Source organism: Phyllostomus hastatus, unplaced genomic scaffold, assembly GCF_019186645.2.
Source record: "Phyllostomus hastatus isolate PE091 unplaced genomic scaffold, TTU_PhHast_1.1 phas_contig_80, whole genome shotgun sequence".
Taxonomy (NCBI): Eukaryota; Metazoa; Chordata; class Mammalia; order Chiroptera; family Phyllostomidae; genus Phyllostomus; species Phyllostomus hastatus.
Window position 1 is genome coordinate 52,993,710 of NW_025333960.1, and position 13,434 is coordinate 53,007,143.

General features: G+C 45.0%; 1 protein-coding gene across 1 annotated transcript in view; it reads left to right on the forward strand.

Annotated features, from left to right (window-relative positions):
- DOK6 (docking protein 6) overlaps window positions 1-13,434 on the forward strand; it is a 249,730-nt gene that overhangs the window by 135,058 nt on the left and 101,238 nt on the right. Inside the window, exon 4 of the mRNA XM_045850074.1 lies at window positions 9,849-9,968. Coding sequence (XP_045706030.1) covers window positions 9,849-9,968 — 120 coding nt within the window. The remainder of the gene's footprint in view (window positions 1-9,848; window positions 9,969-13,434) is intronic.

The window sequence follows — 13,434 nt, forward strand, 5'->3', positions numbered from 1 at the left end:
ATATTCCAGAATACCACACAAGCCAATATAGAGAGCGAGACTCAAAAAGCTTAACTGTTGCACATCGAGCTTTCTTTTTCCAATAAGGGGGAAAGGTCACTGACAGCTGGGTTCCCCATAGCCCATTGGTCTCAGTATTCCCGGTGAACACTTAAGGCAACCAGAAAAGTTGCTTGCGTCTCATAATTAAACACTAGCCTTTGACAGACTGGGAGGGCTCAGGCTGGCCCTGAAGAGTTATACAGCACGGTTTTGTCTTAAGGGGGATGATTTTTCTACTCCGGACATTTGAAAACACATTAAACCCAGTCCACGCGGTGTGGGAGAAAATGTGAACATCTCATTTAACCCCTGGATCTGCCTGGGTTGCCACTGAGGCCCTGGGCGACAGGCTCCCTGTGGTGTGATCACCTGGGCTCCGTCTCCACCTCCCCGGTCCATGCACGCACACTCACTTTCCTCTCTGACCGGCTCAGAACCAGCTGGTGACAGTCCCACTGCTCCTGTTATACGGGTGACGTTCAAGGGTGATCACCAGCCACATCCACGTGCCCTCCGCTAAAGGAGGCATTAAGCGTTGAAGAAAAGTGTCCATAAGGAAGAGATGAATTGACCAGGAGTGCAGTAAAAGGATGCCGCTTTATTCATAAATTCATCTTACCGAAGATATTCACCTAGTAACATATTCTGTGCTTCTGCACACTATTTCTTTTTGTGTTTATTGTTAGTTCCCTGAGAAACTGGGCATTGCTCACCTGGACTGGTGGAATTTCATCAGTCCAGCAGCCTGCGATGAAGTCGAGGCACAATAAACATGATAAGATCAGGAGAGCAGGCACGTGCTGGGCAGGTGCTTGACAACTGCAACACCTTTTGGAGTGCCTGAGAAAAACGGCTAAAAAGGGCTTTCATCTGAGGGGGCCTGTCATTGTTTGCTAGGATATTATCTCTCTGAACACCGGCTAGATGCTGGATTTTCAATATTGGTAGATGAACCATTCAAATTCCTGGCGTTTCAGTATAAGCAGTCAATCAGAGAAATGCTACATCTACTGAGACACGTGACTGGGCTGTGTCGCAGCTCTGCAAGGGGACACGACCTCTTCCCTACCATGCCTCATGCACACACATCATCGGTTCTGACGTCTGCTGTCGCTGGCCACCAGGGCCCCAGCGTCCTTCCTGAAGGCCACTCAGAGCTCTTTCCACGAGGTGCCTGAGCTTCTGGCCATGCCTAGCAGCCAGGAATGGGCATCCGTTCTTCCCAGCTGGGGACATGGACCTCGATCACTGCCCGAATGTGTCCCTTTGTACGTGGAGAGCAACGGGATGCAAGTGTCTCTGTTTATTCAAATACAAGTTACTGGCTGTGAAATTTCCACTGCTGTAGGTGTGGACTCTAAGATACAAATCTGAGAGGCTGGCCACTTTCTCTCCCTGCTTCACAAGGGTGCAGTAAGGCAGGGTGTTGGCCTTGTTCCCATATTGGTCTTAACGCCATCGCTAAAATGATTTTACGTTTCTCTCTCTAATGACACAACCATCATGGCTGAAATTTTCTGAAGGGTTCCTCCACCACCTAACTTGAACACGGTTTGGAGTTTTCATACAATCCTGAGAAGCAAGACACTCTTCTTCCCGTTTCTTACGGAGACATTCTTACTAATCTGTGCTTGATGTTTCTCCTGCTTGGGTTGCCAATTCAGCTGAGAAGAGAGCAAATGCGGAAAGTTTGAAGAGGTGGAATAGCACTTCAACATTTATCCAATGATATTTATAAGCACTTAATTTAGGAACCAAAAAAGAAAAGCAGTGATTGGCACCTCGTGAGTAAGACGGCAGAGCTCAGCGGGCACAGGTAGCTTGCTCAGCAGCGCCCGTGGACCACGGTGGAGCCCCTTCCCATGACGTTCTGCACTGGGAGTTCAAGGTCCCTTTAGGTATTGTCGTCAGATAACGGTTCTAAAATGTAGCTCATTCTTATCAGAGAACATCAAAATGTAACATGATTAATCACCGCCTAGTCAATTTGGGTCGTCCTGCCTAAAATAATTATTTATTAGAACTTGAATTTAGTGAAGTGATCTTGAAAACTGAATACAAACGCAGAAAGCTTACAGCAACTGTGAGGTGTGGACTGTCACCCTCACGATAAACACTCATTCCCAGTGTGCTCTGACTTGCCTGTCCAAATCAGAAATCTGAACAGCGCCCCCCGGCACCCGCTCTGAGAAGCTACGCTCCTGGACTTAGCACAGAAACAAGCAGTAATAACAAGAGGGGCAGCCCCACTAGTTCCCACCTCCGCTCTTCTACCTGGACCCTGAATTCAATCTCCCCATCACTATTTTGATTCAGGAGCTAATTTCCATTTTCTTCTGTCTTTCCTGTTTCTCCCATAGTTCTGTCTTGAGACTCTCACATTTTAATTAGGATATGCATTTCTCTCAGACACTTTTAGAACTCCTGCTCCTAATATAGTTTACTGCTTTCTTTCCTTCGATTCTTAAAAAGATGGCTCTGCCCTTGAAAATACTCCTAATATATAGGTTCTTTTAAGTTCTTTCCCTGTTATTAATTTGGGTCTGTTATCTTAATGTCTTTGTCGTAAGACAGATACCATCTTCGAACAAATAGAAAATACTTGAACACAGTTCCATGTTGATCCATTTTAACCAAATCAAACCTTGCAGAGTGTTCAGCAACAGATTTCCACTGGGACTTCCCCTAGTCGGTTTGGAAGCCTCTACTTGGAGAAGAAAACCGATTCTGATCCATAAATAAGCAAAATGGTAATGATTTGAAGATTAATCTCTTGTGCCACGCCAATGCGACACTATCCCATAGCCAACTCTCCGACGATCTAACAGCCACGCTGAATTTATTGCCGCAAAACTGATCTTCAGGCGAAGTGAAAACAGTCACTTTCATAGAAACACGTACTTCTTAGGGACAAATGAATTCAAGCAATAGGATGGATCTAGTTTTCAAGGTGACATTTTTCATCTTCGTTCCAAAGCCTACGAAGAAAACCAAAGAGAGCTTTTTGGAACTGTTCCCAAGCCATCCAGAAATGATTTCATGCTGTCTCCTTGGAACAGTGTTGTGGTCCCCCAGCGTCTTAAAAAATAGTCCCGTTATTAAGAGAAATGGGGAGGTAAAGGACTGCGTCTGCCTGCAGACTTTGCTGGACAGTGTGTCACGTGTAGGGACATAATTAACAACTGGAATGGAACCAGCCAAGTTCTTGGTTCCGGGGAAATCCTTAGATCATAATGTATTCTGAGATAATTTGGCATCCACATCATCCTGCGAGTTTTATTTTAAGATTGGCCAAGAGAAATTAGAATCACAAGGCATTTAAGCACAGGAAGTCCCTTCGGCCTAAAATCCACCTGGAATGTGAACACCGTCCAAATGAGTGGTAGTGATCATCAGTCCACGTGTGATCTCAGGGTTGATTGTGAAAACACAGACACACTGTGGAGCACTGCCAACTGGGAAACATCCAAGAAATTCTGGAGATGTATCATTCTGAGAAGACCTGGGGAATTCTGCTACCCTTTTTATTCCCAGAAACAGTGATGTGTTTTACACCAAATGCAAAACATACCTTACTATTGGGTAATGCTTCACAAAAATTTTGTCTCATAAACTCCTTTTATTCTTACATATAATCTCTTGAAACCTACCAGTAATTTTATTAAAAAGTTTTATCCTCACCCAAGGACATTTTTTCATTGCTTTTAGAGAGAGGGGAAAGGAGAAAAAGAGACACTGATATGAGAGAGAAACATCAGTTGGTTGCCTCCCGTAGAAGCCCTGACCAGGGGTTGAACCCGCAACCTGGGTATATGCCCCGACAAGGAACCAAACCCGCAACCTTTCAGTTACAGGACAACGCTCCAACCAACTGCGAGCCAGGGTCTTCTTAGTAACTTTAAAAAGTTATTTTATCACATGTGTATGCTACATGTTCAGGTAATTTTTTAAAGCAAGAATATTTCATTTTTGATCAGAACGGGATGAAGGAGTATGGAACCAAAGAGTGAAGTGTCTGTATTTGGGGGTTTGGTCTTTTCTCTCGGGTTGTTGCCTTCATCTGTTCCTTGTCGAGTAGCTCTTTCCTCCTCCTCAGCCACAGTGAGGTTTCCTCTTTGCTTTCTGGCCTTACAATCCAAACCTGCCAATCATGGGCTTGGGTCTCCGACCCCACGCGGAGCTCTCTCCCTCCCTCTAGCTCAGGCTTCCGCAAAGACCGGGCATCATCTTTGATCTCCTTGTCCCCCAAGTTCTGGCTCCTCTGCTTGCTGAGTCCTGAGAGAGTGGATGGAGGAGGCATCCTCCGGTGGGTTAGCATCGTTGCCGTTCTCCCTTGGGTACTCAAGGTGGCCGTGGGGCCGGCTCTGCTGGGTGGGGCCGGCTCTGCTGGGCGGGGCCTGCGAGGACTTCAGGAAGCCCCGAGGCTGGCCGCTGGCTGCTGGCCACACTGACCCTGGTGTCCTGGTGTGAGCCTGGTGTGCTTCAGCCACCGATCTTGCGCTCCCGTCTGCTGACCTCTGCCGGCATTCAGCCCGGTAGTCTACCCAGAACTTTCTTTGTAAAAATACATTTTATTGATTATGCTATTACAGTTGTCTCAATTTTTCCCCGTTTGCCCCCCCCCCGTACCCCCATTCCCTCCGGCAACTCCCCCCACCCTAGTTCATGCCCATGGGTTGTACAGTAAGTTATTTGGCTTCTCCATTTTCTGTACTGTTCTTAACATCCCCCGTCTATTGTGTACCTACCAATTTGTACTTCTTAGTCCCCGCACCTCTTACCCCAGTCTCTCCCTTCCCCCTCCCAACTGATAACCTTCCATAAGGTCTCCATATCTATGATTCTGTTCTGCATCCAGAACTTTCTACAGCTGGGGTCTCCTCTCCAGCCTTCACCCAGCAGGTAGCCCTCTTTCTATCTTCAGAAGCCAGCTGTGAGCAGCAAAAGTTACCATCTCCATTTAAATGGAAATAAATAGACTCTGAAACATCCAGCCTGTGACCACTCCCCACATTATCTGCCCTTGGTCCTAGAATCTGTCTTTTATTGTGTAATTCCCTACTTACTCACTCCGCAAATGAGTTTCCATGTCCAGTCCCGCAGGAGGGTCTAGAGTGACCAAATGGAGTAGGTCCCTGGCACTCAAATATCTTAAATACATGGTTTGGGAAGAGCAGAGAAATAACTCAGTGACGCGGAGGGGCTGGGACAACATAATGTACAGAGTGCTGTGGAAATACGGACGAAGGGTGGCAATTGTAAGCCTGGGTGTGGAGGGGTTAAGCTGAGAAGGTCGCGTGTGGAACCGATCGTAAAGGATTAAGTGTGAGGGAAGGTGGAAGGGTGCAAAAGCGGGCCCTTTGGGGAGGGGGAATAAATGTATTTTCTACTTAGAAAACAAAACTAAAAGCTCCCCCATCTCAAAACTGATCAATCTTACCAGTGTGACTTCATCAGAAAAGGTTCTTTGTTTCCTGCTATAAACAGAGACACGGTCTTTCCATCTTTGCTGAAGCAAGTGTTGAGGTTATAACTGGTTCCTTGCCACCCTCTAAAAAAAGTGAGAAAAAAATGAAAGTCATAAAATATCAACAAAGGCCAGTGAAGTAACAAGTAGTTGCCAACTTTCAAGAATGAAAAGGATCATCAAAATGGTGTGTATCTTCATAAATCTATAGATTTCAAATAAAAATAATGACATCTGTATTCTTTAAGAAACAGTGCACATGGGGAGATATTTTCTTCACTTTTCAGCCAAGCATGGGTTTAAGAAGACTTTAATAAACATTAAAACATCATGTACCCCCCAGTGAGAGCGAGCCTACACAGAAGAATTTGGTATACATAAGAAGAGCTGGGTTTGCTGATGACAAAACAAGATGATTGCACCTACATTTTTCCAAGATTATTAACAAGAGCCAAATCCAGTGAGGACTAAATATAATAATTCATTGTCTGTACACAAAACTAGTCTTGCCCGCATGTTAACAACAAATTAACACAGAACTGGTTCCGCGCAGGTTTTAATTCTGCTGTATGATTCTGACTGATGGCTTGATTTCTGTGTATGTGATGAAAAATTGTTCACTGCTTTTAATATAGCCTATTTGGGGTTGTTTAACTTTCATCTTATTATCATAAGGTCTACCTTTAGTGAAAGGAATACAATTTGACTTTAATCATGTATCCAATAAGTATTTATTCAAGGTCTGCTCTGAAATGACCTCTTCGGGTTCAAGGGTGTGTAGCTGTACTCTCCCCAGAATTCGGTGAAATAAGGGGTGAAGCTATTCACTCTTGAGTCTGTTTCTATTTTGCTCTATTTCTGATCAGCCTTTTCCCCACAGTCAATAAACCCATTAGTTTCATGATTCACTCATTTAGTTTACTCTCTCTTCTGCATTTGTCTCGTTACTTCCAGGTATCTTTGCATTTTTCTTTTGGACGGTATTGAATTTCCTCATTTAACTAATCCTACACCTGATGAAAACATTATGTGGGTTTCTGTCCTAGAGAAAAAGTCATTTACCTAAATTAGGAATTTGATCATAGCTGCAAGCGATTTAGAAAAAAATATCTTAATGAAAAAACACTTCCATCACAAAGAGAGAAACATAGCAAACCTTTTATGCCTTTGTTTCTCCATAAAGAAGTTTAATTATTCATATAGTACATGTGCACTAAGATAGAAGTTTGAAAGATAAAGCAAAAAACAAAGACTAGGGAAAATAAACAGTTAAAATTCAATGGGTTCAGCTTATTGCATTTGTATTTAATCTCAGATGTGTAAGAAAAATAACATGGAAAAGGAAAAGATAGAAGATAATTCAGAGAAAATCACCAGTTAAATAATGATGGGGCAAAATTAATGAACAGACAATAAAAAAATAAAGGACTTTAATACAGAGAATTTGCCCATGAGAGACCAAATAAAAGGCATAGCTATAATGATTTGAAGGGCGAATCAGAAACAGATTAAAAGCCAAAACCTTTTATAATACTCAGACAAATTCAACTCTTCTGCAGCAAAACTGTTAGATCCAGTATGCAGATTAGAAAGGTTAATAGTGTCGAAATGAAGGTTGCGGGCTGATCTAATGGAACTGCACGGGGCAGACCTCGCTGAGGAGGACAGAATGCTGATTGTGTCTCGGAGTTCATGCCAGGGACCCGGGACATCCTGGGCTCTTCACGGGAGGTCACTCTTACTGCCCTGGACAGGCCTTCCCAGCTCCGCCCTCGCCGCCCTCCTCGGTCCAGCCTGATTCTCCAACACACTCACTCACACACACTCACAAATACCCCCATACCAGCATGCACACTCATCTTCACATACTGTCACACGTTCTCCCAAATACCGTCACAGTCACATATACTGATACCCACTGACACACCATGCACACACACTGATCACACATAGAGACCCACTGATTACACACTCACACAGACACACTCACATACACAAACACCCTCACCTTCCTCCGGCTGGCCCTGCAGGTCCCGGATCAGAGTCCTTCTGAGCTGCTGACCTTGGCCATCGCTCCCCACTTCGTACCTAGCTAAGCCCTCCGGGGCGGGGGCACACCAGCCCCACCCACCTGCCCACCTAGACTGGAAGATGACTGAGACCAGGAACTGTGTGTTTTCATCCAACCTCCTCCCGGCACAGTGCCTGGCTTAGAGCCATGCAGATGAGACGCTAACTGAATGTGCTTTTACTGATGATTTCAAGTTGAATGAACGTTTAATTGGGAGTCCTGAGAAATATTCAAAACACGAAAATGCACAAAGACAAAGCAGAGTAGTGGCATCCCCTAGATGAGTCAGGCCTTTCTACAGATACTGTAAACCGGCCTGCGGTTTTGATTTGTTGTTAGGAAAGCTTTCAAAACTTTTATAAGCTTTCTAAATCAAACTCAGATATATCTAACGAAAATTGTTTTCAATAGATGCTGTTGTCGCCCCTGTACATTTTTTTCCTGTGGAGGCTGGCAGTCCCTGAGGCCCTCAACAAGGGTCCATTTACTCAACCAGGGCCCTGCTTGCAGCGGGGGCGGGGAGACGGTCGCCACCTCGGTTTCTGAGCAAAAGGCCAAGCAGCCCAGCCCAGCCTCTGACTCCACCACCTGTGGGAGGGACCAAGCTCACAGGAGAGTCTACTTGTCCTTGACTCAGGTAGACGGTGCACCTCCCACTATAGAGAGCACGGACCCTACAATATGCAAAATAGTTCGTCCAGAAAGACAACGCCCTTGGTGATCAGAACAGGGCGCTCTGTCTTCATTGGAATGGTACCCTGTGGGAGGCTGCGTGCTCTTTCTCTTGATTTTCTGACACTATTTGAGGGCCTCGATAGACCTGAAAATGAATGACAAACCAGCCCTGACATCCCATTGGCCAAACCTATTTTTGACACTGAGGCAGCGTGACTGGCGCCGGAGCAAACGTCCCGAGGCTCAGCGGTGTTGGCCGTGCCGCAGAGCGGTTGGCATTTAGTCCACGGAGTCGAGAACCTGTCACACACGGCTTTTCATGGGGAGTTTAAAATGCCAAGCCAAAGGTTGGCGTGTCATCCACGGAGAGCAAAGAAAAGATCTGAAGGAAATCTTATTAAACTCTTCTGGTGTAGATTTGTGCTTTGTGGAAAAGTCTGACATTAATCTGGGCAGGTGTCCATGGAGAGAGTTCTTCATTAATTTCATGGAGGGGTTTGGGGGAGCTTGGCTCAAAATTTTCAACCTTGTATCCTTTTTGAGATCTCTGCATGTTCAAAACGGCTAGAAAGCCTGGGTTCCAGTGTGGTCTTGGGGCTGACCAGTGGTAAGGGTATGCTGCGGGACCCAGGTAGGAATCCGACCCTTGGTCGCCTCACCTGCGCAAGGCTTACGTTAGAATCTAACTGACTCATGCCTGTGAGAGTGTTCGACACTACGAGCCTCTGTAGAGGTCAGACATTCTAATGTCTCCAACGAAGAAAATACTTGAGAATATAAAGAAGTTGAGAAGCGACCCTGGCTGGGTAGTTTAGTTGGTTAGAGCATCGTCCTGATACACCAAGGTTGCGGGTTCAGTCCCCCATCAGGACACATACAAGAAGCAACCGATGAATGCACTGATAAGTGGGACAGCAAACTGATGTCTCTCTTTCTTTCTCCCCAAAGTCAATCAATAAATAATTAAAAATATACTTAAAAATATAGAAGTTGAGAATTTATAGGAGTAAAAAAAGGGATTATCTAATCAGTATCTTAGATCATTGGCATTTGCTAAAGAGGAACAATACTTTTAGTAGCCTATCCCAAAAATTTTTCAAGTAAGGAAAAAACAAACTGTCACATTCTTCTGCTGACCTCTGACCCGTTGACATTCAGACGGACTTTGAGCCGGACCTTCAACCCGCACGAGTCTGTCACATTTAGCAAAACCTCCCCTTGCTTAATCTAGTCTGACATTTTCAACTATTTATTACATATGTCCTCTTATATTTCATTAATTTTTCGAAGGAATTTCCCTTCCAAAATCAAACCACTCTACATTATACCACATAGTAAGCAAATATTCCATTTGTTATTTTTTTTTTGTAAGTAAGTTGAAGCACATTGGAATACTTTAAAGTCACCTTAAAATATAATGTCAGGCTATGGGAAATAGTTGTGCGGATTTTTTTTCACCTCTTGAATATAGCTCTTTGGCTTCCACCGGGTAGATTTTACTGTCACCAATCCCCTGGGGCAAGGGTCCAGGAGGCCCTCCCCACCCCCAGCCCCCGTGCAGCGCGGCCTGACTCTGCCCACGTGTCCTTTCAGAGCTGGAGGCGGAGGAGTGGTGCAAGCACCTGTGCATGGAGTGCCTCGGGACCCGGCTGAACGACATCAGCCTCGGGGAGCCTGACCTTCTGGCAGCGGGCGTGCAGCGGGAACAGAATGGTAAGTGACTGTGGCCTTCCGTCATTGTCAGGTCCGCTCACCGTCGTAGAACTGTAAGACCGAAAAGGAGCCCAGAAATGTTTCAGATCAGTCGTTTTTCAAGGAAAGTGAACCGATCGAGCTGAGCTAAGAGACTTTCCCAAGATCGCACAGCAGTTGACGTCTCCTGACTTCTCCCTTTGTGACACCACTATTTATCTAAATAAATAACGAATACATTAACTCACCAGAGATGAGGTTTTGAATGTACAACATTCTTACATTTTCTTCTCTGAGAGTTGTTGACTGTCAGAGTCTATATCAACATATTTGGCTTATGTCATTGATCAAGTGATTTTAGGGAATTTGGCGAATACAGAGTCTTGGCTTACAATGCCGCAACAAAATACCACAGACTGGGCGGCTTGAGCAACAAGAATTAATTTCTCACAGTTCTGGAGGCTCGAAGTCCAAGGTTAAGGTGCCAGCAGGGTTGCCCTTTGCTGGGTTATGATAATCACCTCCTTGCTGTGATCTCGTGTGCCACAGAGAGACAGAGAGAGCTCTGCGGTTTCTTCTCACAAGGGCGCTAATCCCACTGCAACGGCCCCGCCCTTCTGGCCGCATCTAACTTTATTTCCAGAGACTCCATTTTCATGTACTATCACTTCAGAGGGTCAGAGCGTCAGGATGTGAATTTGGGTTGGGGCGGAGGGGGTGGGGCACAACTCAGCCCAGAGCAAGCATCATTAGGACGGTGCCGTGGATGACATCTCAGGGTGGAACAAAGTTGAGTTTCACATGACACCCAGAATTTACTCCTGAGTTTACTTCCTACACTGTCCTGTAGCTTAACAGGCATCTCTGGCATCTCCCAAGGACTTGTACTGCAGGTTCTTGACTAGCAGCTGTCAATAATGACATCACAGCAATGTAATGAGCTCCTCTTTCTCCATTTAAAAAAAAATTTCCCTCACCACCGATGATCTTGTGGTATGAAAATGGAAACATTTCAACGTTGCTAAATTTGGATGGCCAGTGTTGGAAAAGGTTGACAGGTATTGGCAAAGCTTGACACTGTTATTAGAGAGACATCCGGGAATGACGTGTGGTTTTTCGTTTAGACAGAACAGGTAGCAGGCATGCATCACGGTGACGCTTGCTGGTGATGATCCGGTCACAACTAATAATGTTCTAGTAACCATCCCTGTCTCACAGTCCATTAAAAAGCAGTACTTGCTGTTTGTTGCTAAACTGAAAAGCAAGTTGTCCACACTAGTGGGTCACGAACACCTACGGGCACCAAACACGGTCAGTGCTGATAGTTCTCAGAGGGTCACGAAGGCAGTTCTGCCGCTCCTTTCCTCGCCTCCTTTTTCTATCGTGGTGTCTGGTCCACTCGCTCGGATCCCAGCCCTCTCTGCAGCAAGCCCAGAACCACACTGTTCGACATGCTGCTCACTTCCAGAAAGAAAGGGGAAAAACTGTGGCCGCTAACATTTGTCAAGCTCAACAGAAAAGAAATTCGAAGAAAGCCACTAAATTAGGCCTCCGAGGGGAAGCCGTATTGCGTGGCTGCTCGGGGTGAACTGTGTGCACTTTTATTTTAGTTTGGGGGTTGTATATGGTTTCCATGCAAATGGATAATGCAGTCCTTTGAGTTATTATCATTTTTATATCTAACTTGGTGATCAAGTAATTTGTCTAGTATGGAAAGGGAAATTTTTAATACATTTTTGTAGGATAGGACAAACATGGAATTCAATGCTAGACCTACATTTAAAAAAAAAATTAAGCACAAGCCAATGCAGCCTGAAAAGTCATCTTCAGGCCCCAAGAGAAATGCAGGCTCCTCCCCACAGACGAGACACGATCATCTAGTTGTGGTTTTCTCATTTCAGCGTGGAAATGAACTAATACTCACTCGCAGGGCTGTCGTGATGGTGAAATGAGACCGTGTAACACAAAGACAGACTCTCGTGCTTAGCTCAACTAAAGAACCACGAGGGTCTTTAAACATATGTAAAAACAAAGAAATAAAAAAATAATTCTTGAAGATACTTGAAAGAAGTTCTGAAATTAATAAAGCTGCCCTTTTGTAACTTCCAGTCGCCATTCTAGAAGCTTCAAGCATAACATCTCTTAAAAACCCTTCACTCCCTACTACATGCTTGAAGTCATTAACATGTACAAATTGGGATAAATCCTTTATGAACTGTTTGTCATTAGATTTTTTTCCCTTAAGGCATTTTGGTTAAAATATATAACTCACTTTCCATCAGAAATGTTACTTTACTATTTTACTAATGACGTGCTGGGGCTCCCTTTGAGATTTCTCCTGAGCAATGAGGTGCACACATGTGCAGAACTGAGGTGACAAATGACACGATGGTGGCTCGTGTGCTCTCGTGCTGTCCTATCACCAAGGAGAGATTCACTGCTCTGCTGTGGCCACAGACTGCTGTTTTTCTTCGGCTGTGTGCCTGACTCTTCAGGCAGCTCGGTCTCATGTCCTCGAGACTAGCTGAGAGTGAGCATTTGTGCAGATAATGTTTAAAGGGGTAATGCATGCATGTTGCTGAGATACAAGTAGTTCTCAATTAATTTTTTGCTGTAATCATTTTTTCTAATGTTGTCAGTCACTTTTATATTAACTCAGACTCTCATGTGGCGCAGGGAAAAAGTAAGCAAACACATGCACACACTCACACACACACACACACACACACAGAGTCTTAGTCTCAGATGACACTGCCACAAGAAAGTGTATATTAAATACACATTTTGAACTTTAAATTCCTACAACCTCCAGGATCTTCCCATCTTTTAGTAATGTTTAAGACAGCCTACAGTGACCTTAGAAAATATTAATGTATGGTGCTCCAATCACAGTGATTTATAGAGGAGTCCCAAGACCTAGTAACGATTCTAGAGAGGAGATGCTGCCTGTTCAGTGTTAACAGGGGAGGCAGCGTCACAACGAGGGAGCGCCGCACCGGCAGGGCGTCCCTGCAGCCGTAGTGAGAAGTGGACCCGGAGCGTCGGTCCGGCTTGGAGCTGCTGCCCGAGAGCGGCGTCTGGGAGAAAGCGGAAGAGGGACGACAGACGGACGGCCGTCTGGTTCACGCAGCATCAGAGCCGAGCGTCTGGTTTTGGCCAGGACCCAGCGTCCCTGCCTATGCACGGACTAGACTTGGCAGGAATTCCAACTTTTAGCCTAAAAACGATTACAGCCTTTCTTCAGAACCAAATCAGTATTCCAGCGTTGTTTCTCGATTATTTACCTGGGTCGTCCTAGCAACCGTGCTCCTCGCCTTCCCCTCAGATACCCTTGCATTTATTCACTCATTCATTCACCTATTGAACACTTTTGAGGCTATCTTATGCAATAACTGAGTTGAGAAAGTGTAGAATTATGTAGAATACAGTCATTACTTTTAAGCCACTCAGAGTAGTGAGGGAGACGAATCTATAAACAAAGTGTATC